A 14911-nucleotide genomic window follows, 5' to 3' on the forward strand; every position below is an offset into this window, starting at 1 on the left:
CAGTCGTCAGGAAGCCACGCACACAAAACAACACCCCCAAGCCTCCTGGTTTCTTCGTTTCCTCCCCAGACCACCGCCTTGTTATTTCTGTGTTACCTTTGCTTCCGCCTACCATGGCGAACGAGGAGATCAACGTGCCTTCGCTGGTCCTGGTGCTAGTGGTCTCGGGCCTCATCATCCGATACTTGTTCTTTTCGGCACCCACGGACGGCACTGCGGCCGGCGCCGGCGGAAGCGGGAGGGCAGCCGCCGGCCGCGGAGGAGATGTCAGGGCGCGCGAGGCCGCCGTCGAGAGGATACAGCAGATGTTCCCGCAGGTCGACCGGCGGACGATCCTTTGGGACCTGCAGCGGACGGGAGGTAACCTGACCGCCACTACGGATAGGATACTTGCCGGGAGACTGGAGACGGTAAGTCCGAGATAGGAAAATGGGGAGAGAGGCGAGCACGGTCGAGCAAACAGCTGGAGAGAAGGGAGAGCTGACTGAAGCGTTGTTACTCAACATCTAGCCCCCGGTCACGTTCCAACCGCCACCGCCCCCGCCGAGCGCCACGCCCGCACCGTCTACGGGCTCCTCCGCGGCGGCCGCCGCCAAGGCTGCCGACAAGGCAGTCCAGCCCGACCTGATTACAAGATACAAACTGCAGGACAAGCTTGAAAGCGCCGCAGCGGCGGAGGAGGAGAAGAGCGGCAAGGGTGGCAAGGCGTGGAGCACAAGCCGGGACGAGAGGCAGGCGCTGTTGCAGAGGAGGAGGGATGAGATGATCTTAGCAGCCAGGAGGAAGATGGAGGCCAAGATTGCTGCGGAGAAGGCTGCTGCCGAGGCCGGTGGCGCCGGCAGCTCCTAGAAGCCTAGTGTTGGAGGAGGGGTTGATGCCCTGTTTAATCTGGGGAACTGGTGCATCCGGGGCTGATTCACACGTAACGTTCTATGCCACACCTCTCGCGACTGGTCTAGTACCGAGGTCTAGTCTACCAAGCAGCTATGAAAAATGGGACATGTTCGCCTATCTTCAACAGCATATTTTCAAGAGGAAACTTGGTTGTGTCTGGTATTAGGAAACGTATGCTGGACGGAGGCAGACCTGGTCACCTTGGACAAGACCCACAGTAATTGAAGTACTCATTTATGATTTATGTATCCTTTCTGCATTTCTTTTTTCTTTCTTCTTTAATCTTTCACAGTCCAGTGCCTCTTATCATGGTTCAATCTGGCCACAAAGCACCACATCATCCCCAAGCGGGTGCCAACTTAGATTCGTGAGGCGCAAAGCAGCCTTTGGGTTGCCACTTTCATCAACCTCCCGGGCGGGTGACACCACCACACCACCTTGACCCAGCCACGTTGGAGCGATAGTAATAATTACCGAATCAACAAGGTCATTTTTGTCCTTGTGGCCCAAAAGCGTGTTGATGACATGACCTCCACCCTCGACCATGACGCTGTTGAGCCCTTCGTGCTGCAGCGCGGCCAGGATATCGTTCCAGTCCAACACCCCATCATCACTGCTACCACCATACTTCAAGGAGATATACTTGCCCCCGTGCGACTCAAGAAGAGCCCTCTTCTGCTCATCGATGGCAGCAGCGGCCTCCGGGGTGGTGATCACAAAAGGGGCGAGACCCCTGCCTTCACCGGCGAGCTGCAGCACCTTGCTCCGCTCGTGGAAGCTCCAACGGCAGCGAGGATCCACGACGATGGGCCGGGGCTGAGACTCGGCGTCCTGGATCCGACAGTTTAGGCCAGGGTCGTCGGCGACTGCGGTGCCGGCGCCGATGAGGATGGCGTCGTGGCGGCTGCGCAGGAAGTGCGTCATGGCCTTGGACTGCGGACCCGACAGCGTGGTCCTGACCCCGGGGGCTAGCGAGAGGGCCGAGTCGAGCGAGGTCGCAAAGGTCAGAGTCACGAACGGACGGGCCCTTGCCGGGGCTGGTTCATTACGTTGCTGCTCCCCCGGTGCTACTCCTCCTCCTCCTCCTCCTCCTTCAGATGACAATCGGGTCTTTGGAGGCAGCCATGGCTCAAGTTTAGCGGCCTGGTCGGCGGGGAAAGTGAGCCACTCGGCCATAACTTGTGTGTATCCTTGCGAAGCTTGGGTTGGTGCCGTCGAGGGATGAGTGCTGATCTTTGTCGATGTTGTGGATCGTTTACATGCTACCCTTGTCCTTCTCTCATGAGTAGTACGTTCTAGCAACATCCAACCTGACCTTGCCTAGATTTTTGTGCACTGACTGAAGAGGGATCACCAGTGTGGGATAAATTCCCCGGAACGACCCGGTTATTGACAGCCCCACCACCGGTTAATACTACAGCAAGCAGTAGGTTAGGTATTTTGTACAACAGGTACTGCGCAAAGGCGTCACGTTCTAACTTTAGTGCCACGGAATAGTCGCTCGAAGATACGGTGCCAAGTAGAGGTATAATAAACTGCATTACACCGTCTTGTTGACAAGTTCTGGTCGCTTTTTCAGCACTCCGTGTTAGCACAAGTGTGTGAGTAAGGAAGAAACGAAATTCTGCAGCTTGACCATGTCGACAGTACATGTTAAAATCGCGGCTTTGAAAAAGTCCGGGTGAGGGGGGAACACTTCGTAACATAGAATAAGCGCCTGGCGTTATCTGAGACGAATTGAGTCTGGGCTCGAGGCTAGCGGCAAGCTTCCTTGTGATGTCTCGAAGCAAGGTACCATAGCTTGGGTAGATACCAACACCAATTGCTTGGCTGGTTTGTATCATACGATGCTGAAAGTTACGAAGTATTATTTCATTTAGTCTATTACGTAACGTGGTTCATCAGGACCCCGGACATATCAGGACCCCGGACACTTTTCCTGCACAATACTACTTCCAATTTCAATTGCAACGCCAGCGTTGTTCAATTTACCTCAATGCAATCGGATATATGTACATCAGACATTTCTGCATCCTCCTGACAGGTGCGTGCATTATGTCCAGGTTTACCGCAGTTGCCGCAACGTCGTTTAGTCGCCGGCTGCGCACTACTCCCCTCCCCATTTTCATCTTTCTTTTCGTATATTAGACCATCGGCACCATTTGATTGAAGCAAATTCTGACCCTCTTGTATGGTAAATGACCCTCCTTCGCGGATACGTGTTTTTTGAGCCCTGCGCCGCTTGCTAAGCGCTTCGTTGGCCTTCCGAAGGCTGTGGTTCTCCGCTTCCAAAAGTGTGGTTCGATGAGCAATCGACTCCAACCCTTTTGCTAGCTGCTTTACAGCATTAAAAATAGGCGTTGGCGAGCTTCCCTGATGACAGTTGATTCGACTTTTAACAAGGGTAGATTGATTAACGGCTTCTGTCGGGTTGTGCGGTGTTTGAGAGACCCAGGTTTCGGTGCTGGAAAAATCAAGCTCTTTAGGTGACGGCGTCCGTAGCCTAACATCCAGCTTAGATATGACCATTTCCGGGCTATGGGGGATAATTCCCGCCCCTCGAAAACCCCCGGCCATATTTTCTTTTGTCATTGACTTTTTGTAAGCCGCTGCAAAAGCCAAAAAGAAGTCGACTTTGCTGATGTTAGTGATGTGGGCCCGGATAAAGTCGTTAATTTTTTGACCGTACGCCCGCTTAAGGACGTTAAACACTCCGACATCAAGTGGCTGGGTTAAATGAGATGAATGAGCAGGCAGGTAAAGTGGAATAATATTGTGATCTTTGCAATAGCCCTCGAATTCAGGGGATCGATGACTGCCGTGCCCATCGAGCACTAACATCCGATATACGCCTTTTGTCCGCGATTTTGTATGGTTGTCGAAATGCTGAACCCAGTCGAGGCCAGTCTCGTTGTCGGTCCATCCATTAACGGTGGGTTTGAGGCGCCACGTGTCCGGAAGACCGCCTTCTGTATACCAATTGGACAAATGGTAAAAGCCTTTGACGATGATATACGGGGGTATATCGTAACCGTCGCCACTGATGCAACAAATTGCAGTCGCCCATTCTCGATTGCCAGGCTGTACTTTTTTCCTTCTTCCGCGTCTTTCGGACCCAGTTACGACCATTCCAGCGCAAATCTGGCCCATCATAAAGCCGGTTTCGTCGAAGTTGTACATGTCGCAGTCTTGGATGCCATATTTGGCCCTCATATTGGCCACCAATTGAAACCACGCGTTTAACGCGTCAGGATCTTCGCAAAGAGCTCTTTGGAAATCGTAAGCGCGAGAAAAACGCGTTTTTAATTCTGTGCGTCGTTGTACGAAGCGATAAGCCCATTGCTTGCCGACCGGTCGCGCGTCCCGCGCAGCGAGAAGATGATCGGCCATTGCGGCCACATCAGCGATCTGGGCTGGAAACCCTCGGGAATCCAGGTCCAGTATATACTGGACAATTACTTCCTCTTCCCTTTCCGTTAGCTTTTGGTTGCCTGGCCGACGATTGGCCAAAGAAGCGATGCCGTTTATTCTGTCGTGTAGTGTCGATTTTGGGACATTATATATTAATGCAACCTTTCGTATGCTTTTCTTTTTGCTTGATCGGAGCTCATTTAGAGCAAGAATGATTCGCGCTTCGCAATTTGATGATTCCATTACTGTTGGGGGAAAGAACACGTGTGGAAAATAAAGGATGAAACTGGGTTGAAAAATGTCCGGGGTCCTGATATGTCCGGGGTCCTGATGAACCACGTTATAAATACACCTGAATTAATATTAGATTTGGTTCAGTTGCAGCTCATTTTCCACCTGATTTTACGTATGTGCGCGACATGTGAAATTGAGTCGCTTCCAGCAATCATTTCGCCACCAAAATTCTCGCTCCACCACCCCAGGCCGCCCTCACATGTTCGCCCGGATCCCCAATGGCCCAGTGGAACGCCATAGTGAGTTTAATTGGCTCGTATCGCTTGACTCAGCTGCAAGCCCCGTCGATCCCGAGCTAAGCCACGCAAGCTGATCCAAACGAAAGTTACCCTTACCACGTACGTATGCTTGTGGGGGCAACACCTTCCATCTGACAACGACTTTGTTTTATCTTCCTCCCAACTTGCACATTTTCGCTGCTATACATAACAAAGTTTTGAACGTTGGCTTTTTCTCGCCGCTGTCTAACGGTTTCCACCGCAGTCACCTCATCGCCGACAAATTCACACCAGTGTTGATCTCCAAGCAAAAAAGGAAAAGCCGTCAAAATGGACCCTCCCAAGACCAACGACGCCAGCAAGCCCGGCGAGCCGGCGCCTCCACCATACCAGGCACCTCCTCCCCAAAATCAACCACCGAACTTTCCTCTCCAGCAACCGTCTCAGGCACACTATGGCGATCCGAACCAGCAGTTCAAACCATACGAGCAAGGCCCGCCTCCGCAGGGCGGCTACTACCAACAAGCACCGCCGATGGGATACTATCAGCAACAAGGTCCCTACGGCCAGCCGGGGCCTTACGGCCAGCCGGGCCCTTACGGCCAACCCGGATACGGACCCCCGCCTCCCGGTGGTTATTACCAGCAGCAGCCATACGGTCACTACCAGGACGATAGGGGGAGGAAGCCTGGCCTCATGGAGGGTCTGTTGGCTGGTCTGGCATGCTGTTGCTGTCTGGACTGTCTGCTCTTCTAGACTATCTGTTACATGTCCTGAGCGTGGGCGATGTGGACGACTGGGTTGACCAAACTGATCCGGTCGAGTCTTGGATATCGAGAAGGGTGAATGCAAAAGGGTCATTTGCACTCGAATGCATGTGGATGAGTGCGCATAGTCTGCACCCATCGTTTCATGTCTTTCCGCGACTACTGCTCCCTCGTCTGGTCCAGACTTGCCGTGCAGCCTTTGTACTAGCCGCTGAGATTTTGATATCCAACACCATCAAATTTGATCGGCTCGGGCTCCCGGCGGCCGTTTGCGTTTACAAGTCCGCGCAGATTGTGCATTGAGCGAGAAATTTTATTTATCGAGGAAGTTTGAGCTTGGCGCTTGGCGTTTTTTTTTTTCTACGGCGATTCTGAGCAATTTTAACCGTCAGGTACGGCCTTTTCTTATGTTTTTAATGCTATGTACAATATATAGAATTACGTTCGTTTTGAATGTCTCCGTATGACACAAGTTATTTTCCTAGGAAACAGGTTTATATTTGCCAAGTTCAAATATCCAGCAGATGTCAAGACTCGAAACGAATATTGCCACCATACCTATTGGGATTATAGCTATTCTTCGTGGCTGTTTGCGCTCAATCTACACAGGCTACCTGCAGACCAACCAGGGGATTCTATGACATGTTCGCCAGGATACCGTCGTAATTCTCGGCGGCATGTTGAACACAGTCATGTGAGTATATCATCTTTTGCACCTCGGGCGAGGCCCACTTGTCCGGAACGGGGGCACCACCCTTGGCGCGGGCTTCAGCAAACTGCCGATCTCGCTCCTCCTTGGCCTTGCCGTCGCCCAAGTGCAGTGCCCGGGCCGACATGGCCGCTAGGCTGACCAGCTCTGAGGTACGATCCTTCCGCAGCTGCTCGTACACCTTGAGACAGCGGCCGACCTGAACAGGGTCTACCTCACCCGGGGGCAGGCGGCTCAACACCTCTGCGATCACCGCGCCGTCCTCGATGGCCATGGCGGCGCCCTGGCTCAGGTGCGGCAGCGTCGGGTGGCAGGCGTCACCGAGCAGGGCAACGGGGCCATCGCACCACGTCGGCAGCGTCTTGTGCTGCCGCAGCTTCCACTCGCAAACATCACCGCTCGGCACCATGTTAAGCATCTTCTGGACGAGCGGGCAAAAGTCTTCAAAAACCTTGAGCATTGCCTCCTTGGACGCGCGTGTCGTGTAAGTCGAGGTAGGACCGGAGGCAAAGTTGACGTCGGGCTGCGTCGTCGACAGGTTGTAGATGGACTTGCCCGCGACCGAGTACGCGATGATGTGGCGCTTCTCCCCGATCCAGCGCACGACCAGGTCGCTGTCCATAAGCTCGAGGAGCTCCGGCTCGCCGATCGCCTCCATTTCGGCCCGCGTCAGCATGATACGGTAGCAGGCCTGGCCGGTATCCTCCTCCTCGGGCTCGGCTCCGTAACGAGCGAGCATCTCCCTCCGCACGACGCTCTTGATGCCATCCGCTGCAAGGACCACGTCCGCCTCCACGTCCTTCGTTTCTTCGTCGGCACCCGCGGACCGAACCGTGACGTGAGGTTTTGCGGGACCCCAGTTGCTCACGCCTACGACTGACGTCCCGAAGTGAAACGTGATGGCCGGCTCCTTCTTGCAGGCTTCATACATGCCGCCTGCCAAGGATGAGCGATGGCCAGTGCAGTGAGGGTAGCCATACTTGGCAGCTATGTCCGGCATGTTGACATGGGCAAGTTCCTCGTTGGTGCTGCCCTCTGTGTCGGATTCACGTTAGTACGATAATTCTTTCGGCAAAATGCCTGCCCCGTCCTGTGTCAAACTCGACTCTCAACGACATGATATAGGCTGCAGAACAATCTCGAGTGTCGGGTCTAGGCGTCCATGGCACCTACGTCTGATGCTCGTTTCCTTGACATTCGTAGCCTCCTTCTCGATCCCACTCCCTCTCCAGCAACCAAGCCTGTCCAGGATACGCACCATGTTTGGAGCCATCTGAATGCCGGCGCCGACGAAGCCCAGGTTCGAGGCAGTCTCGTACACTTCGATGTGCTTGAAGCCCTTCCTTGCCAGGGATAGTGCACAGCCCAGGCCTCCCATGCCCGCCCCAGCTATAATTATTTTCATGTCCAAAGGGCCTGTCATGACGGATGGGATCGGGCCGCTATGTTTATATGGTCAGGAAGTGAGTTAAATCGACCCGTAAAACCCAGGGGTTGTATAGGAGTAAATATTAGTAGTTTTCAATGACAGCTTCCCCGAGCAGCTCTATATGTAAGATCAAAATTACTTGGCTTTCTAGGCCAACCCAGTTTGCATCCAAGGGGAGGCCGATATATGCCTAGGCTTTTCAGTTGTTCCATTCTCGGCAGGGCGGAGGGGTCTACGGCAATACTTCAAAGTCAAGAAATCTCGGCACTTGGTCCGATATTGAGTTTGGGGGACGAAGCTGTCCCTACTACGGTATAATACATGCTGACAGGCTTTGATGGGGTTTAAAAGTGTGGGGTACAAGATTGAGGGGGCGGGTCATCCTTGTTCCTTCGAGATGATCCCAACAACGTATGCCACTTTGGTTCACATTTGCCATAATTATTGCGTGGCTTGTGCGGCATAGTGGCAAATGCTGTATTTTTTTTTTTTTTTTTTAGACCGAATCAGGCCTCGGGCAAGCCGGGTTGCCTTGCGATGATGATTTGAATGGGCACAACATTTCACTGCCACAAAACGTTTTTATCCGGATATGGCATTTCGGACGCACTCAAGCAAGTAAAGGCACCAAAGGCATTGAATGCTGGAGTGCTGATCGACGGCCGTATGCAAGTGCAGTTAGTTCGCCTAGCTACTATCGAGTAGACTGAGGAAGGTAAGGTAAACCAGGTGAGAACCTAGGTAGGTAGGTACCTAGGTAGGTAGTTTCCTAGCACGCAAAAGACCCTCCCTGTAATTACATCGCACCCTCAATTCAATCCACCTCATTCAATACATACAAAATAAATGAATGCGTTGGCAATGTTGCACAGGGGAATCCCACATTGCAACCAAAAACCAGAATACAGTAGTCGAAACAGTCACCGGCTTCCATCGATGACATCGTTGGGCATTGCTCCCGGCTTCAATTTTGGTCAAATCCCCGGCTAAACTTCTTCGCTAAGCAGAAACCCCGAAGCTAGGCTCTGGTAGGATCTCCCGCGACATTCGACGCTATTGGTGAGGGTGCAAAACAAGGAATGGCGCCCTGAACCTACGTTATGCCAAGACGGTACACAGCCATCGAACGGTTTAGCCTGCTTACAACGGTTCGTGGATCGATCGAACCACAACACCGGGATGCGAACATAAAAAGTACCTGCACTGAATACATGGCCAATGACTATTGTTGCATCAAGAAGTCCGATATAGATTGGTGGCAGCATAACTTGGAAGATACGAAGTACAGTGGCAGAAACAATCGTGATTGTAGTTTGCGGCACAAACCCGGTGGTTGTCTTTAGCTTAGACGCCCTGGCGTCAGTCTTTGACGTGCTAAACCGCTTGCGTGCTAGGTACAAAAATAACAAACAGTCAGTCCCCAGTTTACCCGATTGTTCGATTGGTATTAGACTAGCACTACCCTAAAAGCACCTCACTTACCTACCTACCTTAGTCTCTGCACGTACAGTAGGGGTTGTTTTTGCCAGCGGTTGGTAGGTAAAGGTACCTTAGTGAGTGAGTCGACAACGGGAAAAGAGTTTCATTTCAGATCATCACACTCAAGCACAAACAATCAACGTGCCGAAGATCCGTCAGCCCGCGATTCTATTGTTTACAGTAAATTACAGTATGGTCTTTTGGAAATTCGCCTCCTGAACTCCCCCGCCCCAAGACCACTGATATCGGCAAAGTCGGTCACTCATTCGATCCCTATTTTGCATTCCATGTGCAGCTTACTTGACTGCTAGGAGGTAGTGATTCAAGGCTTGTACCTATTTCTCCGGGTTTACGTGCACCTGTGCAGCTTCTGATAGCAGGGATCCCGGCGCTACCAGGTCCACACCCCACCCAAAATTCGATCCCATTTGGTCACTGATTGGTTCACATTGACAGCTGCCACGCGCGTAGGACAGGGGAGCCTGCCGCCGACGTCACGATCATGGCCACCCAATTGGCTGTGAGTAACCCAATCCGATCTGGGAATTTGCTGTGGATAGCATGCCGCGTCTTTTACCCTCCCAAAAAAGGACCCTCACCTGCATTTTTCTTGTTTCAAGATTCAGCACCATGCCCACTGATATCCAGGCTTGCGAGGCCCTGTCTGAACCCCCTGTGGATGTTACTATTTCTCCTTGTCCGTCCCTGTCCGTAGCCGGCGCCTTTTTGTACTCTCTTAGTAGGTATGCTTAGTATGCAGATCTTCCTGGAGAAGGGAACATCGTAGAAAGCCTTGTTTGCCCCCAAACTTCTTTGTCCTCCTTTGACCCTCCTTCTCACAACATCTTAAATGCGCCACGCCGGTCGAAGGCTTAATTTAGTTTCGACTTTTCAGGAACCTTAATACCTACCTCCCAAGCTACCAGCAGCCGGCCGTATTTAAAGGCGTTATCTTGTAGTGAACAGCCCTGATCGACATCGCTACTCCTCGGACGAACGACCGACAAAGGCTGCAAGATTGGTGTGTACATATCGGTCCGATATATGGACTCTTAGACACGGGGATGGCTTGGCCATCTCAAGTACGCAGGGAATGCTAACAAAAGTCTACTTAGCAGCCAAGACGAATCCACTCACGTCCACGTCCTGACGACTTGCTTCCACAAGTCACACGCACGTCTGTACCTCTCTCGACTGCATGGCGACACGGTTATGACAGTATACGACCCCGAAACTATCCGCCGACTAGTACCGCCCTGCACTTCTATTTGGCGACCCAATGGCCGAAAACGAAAATTCGGGCGGCATCAAAGATGGCTCGAAGGATGAGGGGATTGGCCTTGAGGCATTCGCCGCTGCACTGGTCACTGGTATAGCTGTCTTCGCAGTCCAGATCACCATATTCCTACTCTTCAGGAATAAGCTCGCCCGCATATAGTAAGTGCCGCTCCGCAGACCTTTTGCAAAGAAGTTTAGTATGGCTGACAGATATTTAAGTAAACCCAAAACATTTCTTGTCCCCGAGCGAGAGCGAACTGACCCGCCGCCCGCGAGCCCTTGGTCCTTAGCGACCTCGCTTTTGAAAATCAGCGACCGTGAACTCATCAAGAAATGCGGTCTTGACGCCTACTTTTTCCTGCGATACCTGCGAATGCTCCTGGTTATATTCATACCCATTGCGTTTATCGTCATCCCGATCCTTGTTCCGATCAACTACGTTGACGGGCTTGGGCATGAGGTTGTCCGCGATGTAAAAGACAATCCCCCCGACGTCCCCCGAGGGCTGGACACGTTGGCATGGCCGAATCTGAAGCCTAAGAACCATCAGAGGCGATGGGCGCATCTCGTTATGGCTCTGGCCGTCATTGGTTGGGTCTGCTACATAATGTTCTTGGAGCTGCGGATCTACATCAAAGTACGCCAGGATTACCTCACCAGCGCAGAACACAGGCTGAGGGCCTCGGCAAACACAGTGCTGGTCAGCTCCATTCCAGAGAAGTGGCTTACCGAGGATGGATTGAGGGGCTTGTTCGACGTGTTCCCAGGTGGCATTAGGAATATCTGGATCACGCGTGACTTTACAAAGCTCCTGGAGAAAGTCAGGAAGCGTGACGAAATACACGATCAGCTCGAAGCTGCGCAGACTGAACTTATTCGCGAGGCCAAACGGAGATATCTGAAAAAGAGGATTGCCGAGGAGAAGAAGGGACAGGGTGACAAGGGTCGTCATCGCCCTACCAAAGATGAGATTCAGAAACGACAGGATGAAGAAGATGCTGAAGCTCGCTTGCGCGCTCAGCAGGGGGGTATCAGCGCAGGAACCCATGAGGAGGTTCCTCATATCGATACCGCGGTTGAACAAGATCAGCGGCGGAATAGCTATGTGCCTCCGGAACAGGATAATGCCGATGGAAGCTCTAAGGAAGCAAAGGGGCTAGGTCTCGGGTTCATCGGAAAAGGTATCAAGGGCGGCGTTAACGTTGTCGGCAAAGCCGGCCACACTCTTGTCGGAGGCGCTAAGACCATTCAGAAGGGCGTCGACGGGCAACTGGAGCATACTGGCGGATTTGGCTTTCTGCCCGGAGAATCCAGAGGACCTGGAAGCCCTGTGCCACCCCGACCTGTAACGCGAGGATCCGACCGACGACACAGGGCAGCTCCCATGTCGAGTGATATTAGAGAGGAGACCAAAAAGACCTCATTTGACAGCGACTCGGGCTACCAGGGGCATTCCCCTTCTGGCTCCAAAGACGAAGATCTTATGGTGGCTGGTGGCACGCGCCCCAGTTCGGCTCAGACGCGAGGTAACACGACAAGGAAAGCTATGAACCTGGATGGCATGATTGTCAATGAGAACAACTCTTGGTGGAAGTTTTGGAAGGCTCCCTCAGGGGGCTACGCCTCTCCTGTTCCCCAGGGACGTGAGGAAGATGAGTTCCCCCTGACCGGTTCGTCATCGTCACAGAAGCAGAAGAAGACCTTGTGGCAAAGATTGCTGGCTTCGTTGCCTCTCATTGGTGGGGAAGATATTGCTCCAGTCGAGTATCCCGTGTCAGCATCCGAATTCGCCTACTCCAATGATCGCGAGGATGGAGCCGAATGGAAGAAGTGGCTGAAAGAATCCAAGCGTCCTACTCACCGTCTTCCCAACTTCGAGTGGACGCCCTCATGGCTGCCCGGGCTTCCTCTGATTAACAAGAAGGTCGACACGATTTACTGGGCTCGCGGCGAGCTCGCACGTCTCAACATGGAGATCGAGATCGACCAGAAGCACCCTGAGAGATACCCAGTTATGACCTCGGCCTTTATTCAGTTCAACAACCAGGTAGCTGCCCACATGGCCTGCCAGAGTGTGACCCACCACGTTCCTAGGCAGATGACGCCCCGTGTTGTCGAAGTCGCGCCTCATGACGTTATCTGGGAAAATATGGCCATTACTTGGTGGGATGAGTGGCTTCGATTTGCAATCGTCCTTGCACTCATCGTTGGCATGGTTATCCTTTTCATTTTCCCCGTCGTGTTGTCCTCTGGAGTCTCCCAAATCGACACCTTGGTCGAGGCTGCTCCTCTATTGAGCTTCCTTTCGCGGAACGAAAAGGTTTACAACTTTCTCAAGCTTGTTTCTGGAGTGCTCCCGGCTATCATCTTGGCCATAATTCTGGCGGTCGTGCCCCTCATTTTCAACTACCTTGCAAAGCTCCAAGGTGCCAAGACAGGTGCACAGAGGTCCGAGTCTGTACAGGTGTACTACTTCGCGTTCCTGTTTTTCCTCCTCTTCCTCGTTGTCGGTCTGTCAACAAGTGCTGTGAGTACACTCACAGCCTTTTTCAGTGCCAACGATGCTGTGAACCAGGTTGTAGGCATTCCAGAACTTTTGGCCAAGAACTTGCCCAAATCAGCCAACTATTTCTTCACCTACATGATACTGCAGGCTCTATCTGTGAGCTCGGGAACACTCATGCAAATCGGTACTCTCATAGTCTGGTACATCCTCGGCAGACTCCTCGACAACACTGCCCGGGCCAAATGGAAGCGGCAGACTGAGCTACCCAACGTCAACTGGGGCTCTTTCTTCCCCGTATATACCAACTTTGCATGTATTGCATTGATTTACTCGATCGTGGCTCCTATAATCGCGATTTTCGCCATCATCACATTCAGCCTCCTTTGGCTTGCTCACCGTTACAACATGTTCTACGTCACGCGCTTCCAGACAGACACCGGCGGCGTCTTGTTTCCAAGGGCCGTCAACCAGCTCTTCACCGGTCTCTATGTCATGGAGCTATGCCTGATTGGCCTGTTTTTCTTGCAAACGGATGAACGTGGAAACCTTGTTGGCTTCAGACAGGCAATCGTCATGATTGTGGCAATGGTCATCACCGTGGGCTATCAGATCCTACTCACCAAGTCATTTTCACCTTTGTTTAGGTATCTGCCTATTACCTTTGAGGATGAGGCAGTTCTGAGAGATGAAGCCTTTCAGCGGGCTCAGGATCGTCGTCTGGGTCTTGTTAATGACGATCCAGAAGACGGTGATGGTGATGAGGCCGGGATGCTTCGTGGGGATGCCTCTGGGGCAACCAGAGAAGAGATCGAGATGAGAAGACTGTCTGCCAAGCGCCGATCAGTCACGGGCAGCGCCCATGGCTCCAAATTAGGCATGCTTAACCCTGTCGCGGGCATACGGCATGCCGGGACCTGGGCCGTCCGGGCCGGGAAACAGATTGAACACGCTACGTTAGGCAAGGCGGAAAAGAACCTCAAGACCGCGGCCCAGTACCGCAAGGAACGTCGCATGAAGGACCTCGAGGCGCAGCGCGCTATAGGAGATGCGCTGTACGGAGGCTTCCACGATGAAATCGAGGACCTGACGCCGGATGAGCGAGACGTGCTCGTCCGCGAGGCATTCAAGCACGAGGCATTGCGCTCGCGCCGTCGGGCCATCTGGATCCCGCAGGATGAGATCGGAGTTTCTGACGACGAAATCTACCGCACGCAGTCCTTTAGCGAATACATCTGGATCAGTAACGAGGGCACAGCGCTTGATAGCAAGACCCGCGTCATCTATGGGCGCGCACCACCCGACTTCTCCGAGATGGATCTCATCAGCCTTTGATCAAAAGATCCCCTCGTCACCAGGTAGCTTGGCTTTGCACAGAAAGAGCCGACAAAGTTGCCTCTCATTCCTGTCTATACTTGACATTTTACTTTCCTTACCCACTACTTTTGTTACCATTCCTGTATATCACACTCACGCGATATCCTACATTAGCGTTGGCATTAGCATCGATGCGTTGGTTTTCCTTTTCTCATATGTAAATCATCTCGGGAGTCAAAATGAAATACGCCTTTTCTTCATATACCCCCGAGTTTCAGGCGTCTGGGGGTTCAGTTGGGCAATGAGTTCTATGATAACAAGACTAAATTCAAAGTTTAAAAAGAATTACGCATGCTTCTTGGTAGCCTCTTGAGAACAAGATTTGTATCGTTTTTGCATGCATTCGGACTTATGCTCCGTACATATCCGTCCCAATGCAGGTCCAGGACAAATTCTAGACTCGATTTGCAACCATGAAGCCCGTTTGCCTTTTCACCAAGAAGACACATGCCGCGGGTAGATGCTAGAGTCAGCCCCGCAGTCAATCAACATCGATCGGCTGTACGTCAAAAGACTGGTCTGGTGTATGGGACGGAAACCTAGCTGCTGACA

At 52.5% G+C, this 14911-nt stretch overlaps 5 protein-coding genes across 5 annotated transcripts; 3 read left to right on the plus strand and 2 right to left on the minus strand.

Moving 5' to 3' along the window:
* Positions 1-113: 113 nt before the first annotated feature.
* Positions 114-849, plus strand: MGG_12163 (uncharacterized protein; the record flags this gene model as incomplete). The annotated part of the gene is made up of 2 exons (XM_003719611.1): positions 114-410; positions 511-849. 2 exons carry the CDS (start codon positions 114-116, stop codon positions 847-849), a joined length of 636 nt encoding a protein of 211 aa, XP_003719659.1.
* Positions 850-1107: 258 nt separating this feature from the next.
* MGG_12162 (riboflavin biosynthesis protein Rib7) lies at positions 1108-2699 on the minus strand. Its single transcript, XM_003719612.1, has one exon. It carries the CDS (start codon positions 2197-2199, stop codon positions 1201-1203), a length of 999 nt encoding a protein of 332 aa, XP_003719660.1. The 5' UTR covers positions 2200-2699; the 3' UTR covers positions 1108-1200.
* Positions 2700-5147: 2448 nt separating this feature from the next.
* On the plus strand, positions 5148-5887 carry MGG_04167 (uncharacterized protein; the record flags this gene model as incomplete). Its single annotated transcript, XM_003719613.1, has 2 exons — positions 5148-5520; positions 5574-5887. 2 exons carry the CDS (start codon positions 5148-5150, stop codon positions 5885-5887), a joined length of 687 nt encoding a protein of 228 aa, XP_003719661.1.
* A 172-nt stretch (positions 5888-6059) lies between these two features.
* MGG_04166 (salicylate hydroxylase) lies at positions 6060-8030 on the minus strand. The gene is made up of 2 exons (XM_003719614.1): positions 7467-8030; positions 6060-7328 (listed from the first exon to the last, which is right to left on the minus strand). The coding sequence occupies exons 1-2, from the start codon at positions 7714-7716 to the stop codon at positions 6220-6222; spliced, it is 1359 nt and encodes a 452-aa protein (XP_003719662.1). The 5' UTR covers positions 7717-8030; the 3' UTR covers positions 6060-6219.
* Positions 8031-9814: 1784 nt separating this feature from the next.
* Positions 9815-14653, plus strand: MGG_04165 (uncharacterized protein). Its single transcript, XM_003719615.1, has 3 exons — positions 9815-10222; positions 10320-10638; positions 10699-14653. Exons 2-3 carry the CDS (start codon positions 10481-10483, stop codon positions 14315-14317), a joined length of 3777 nt encoding a protein of 1258 aa, XP_003719663.1. The 5' UTR covers positions 9815-10222; positions 10320-10480; the 3' UTR covers positions 14318-14653.
* Positions 14654-14911: the final 258 nt, after the last annotated feature.

The sequence above is a fragment of the Pyricularia oryzae genome, chromosome 6 (genome assembly GCF_000002495.2).
Source record: "Pyricularia oryzae 70-15 chromosome 6, whole genome shotgun sequence".
NCBI classification, from domain to species: domain Eukaryota; kingdom Fungi; phylum Ascomycota; class Sordariomycetes; order Magnaporthales; family Pyriculariaceae; genus Pyricularia; species Pyricularia oryzae.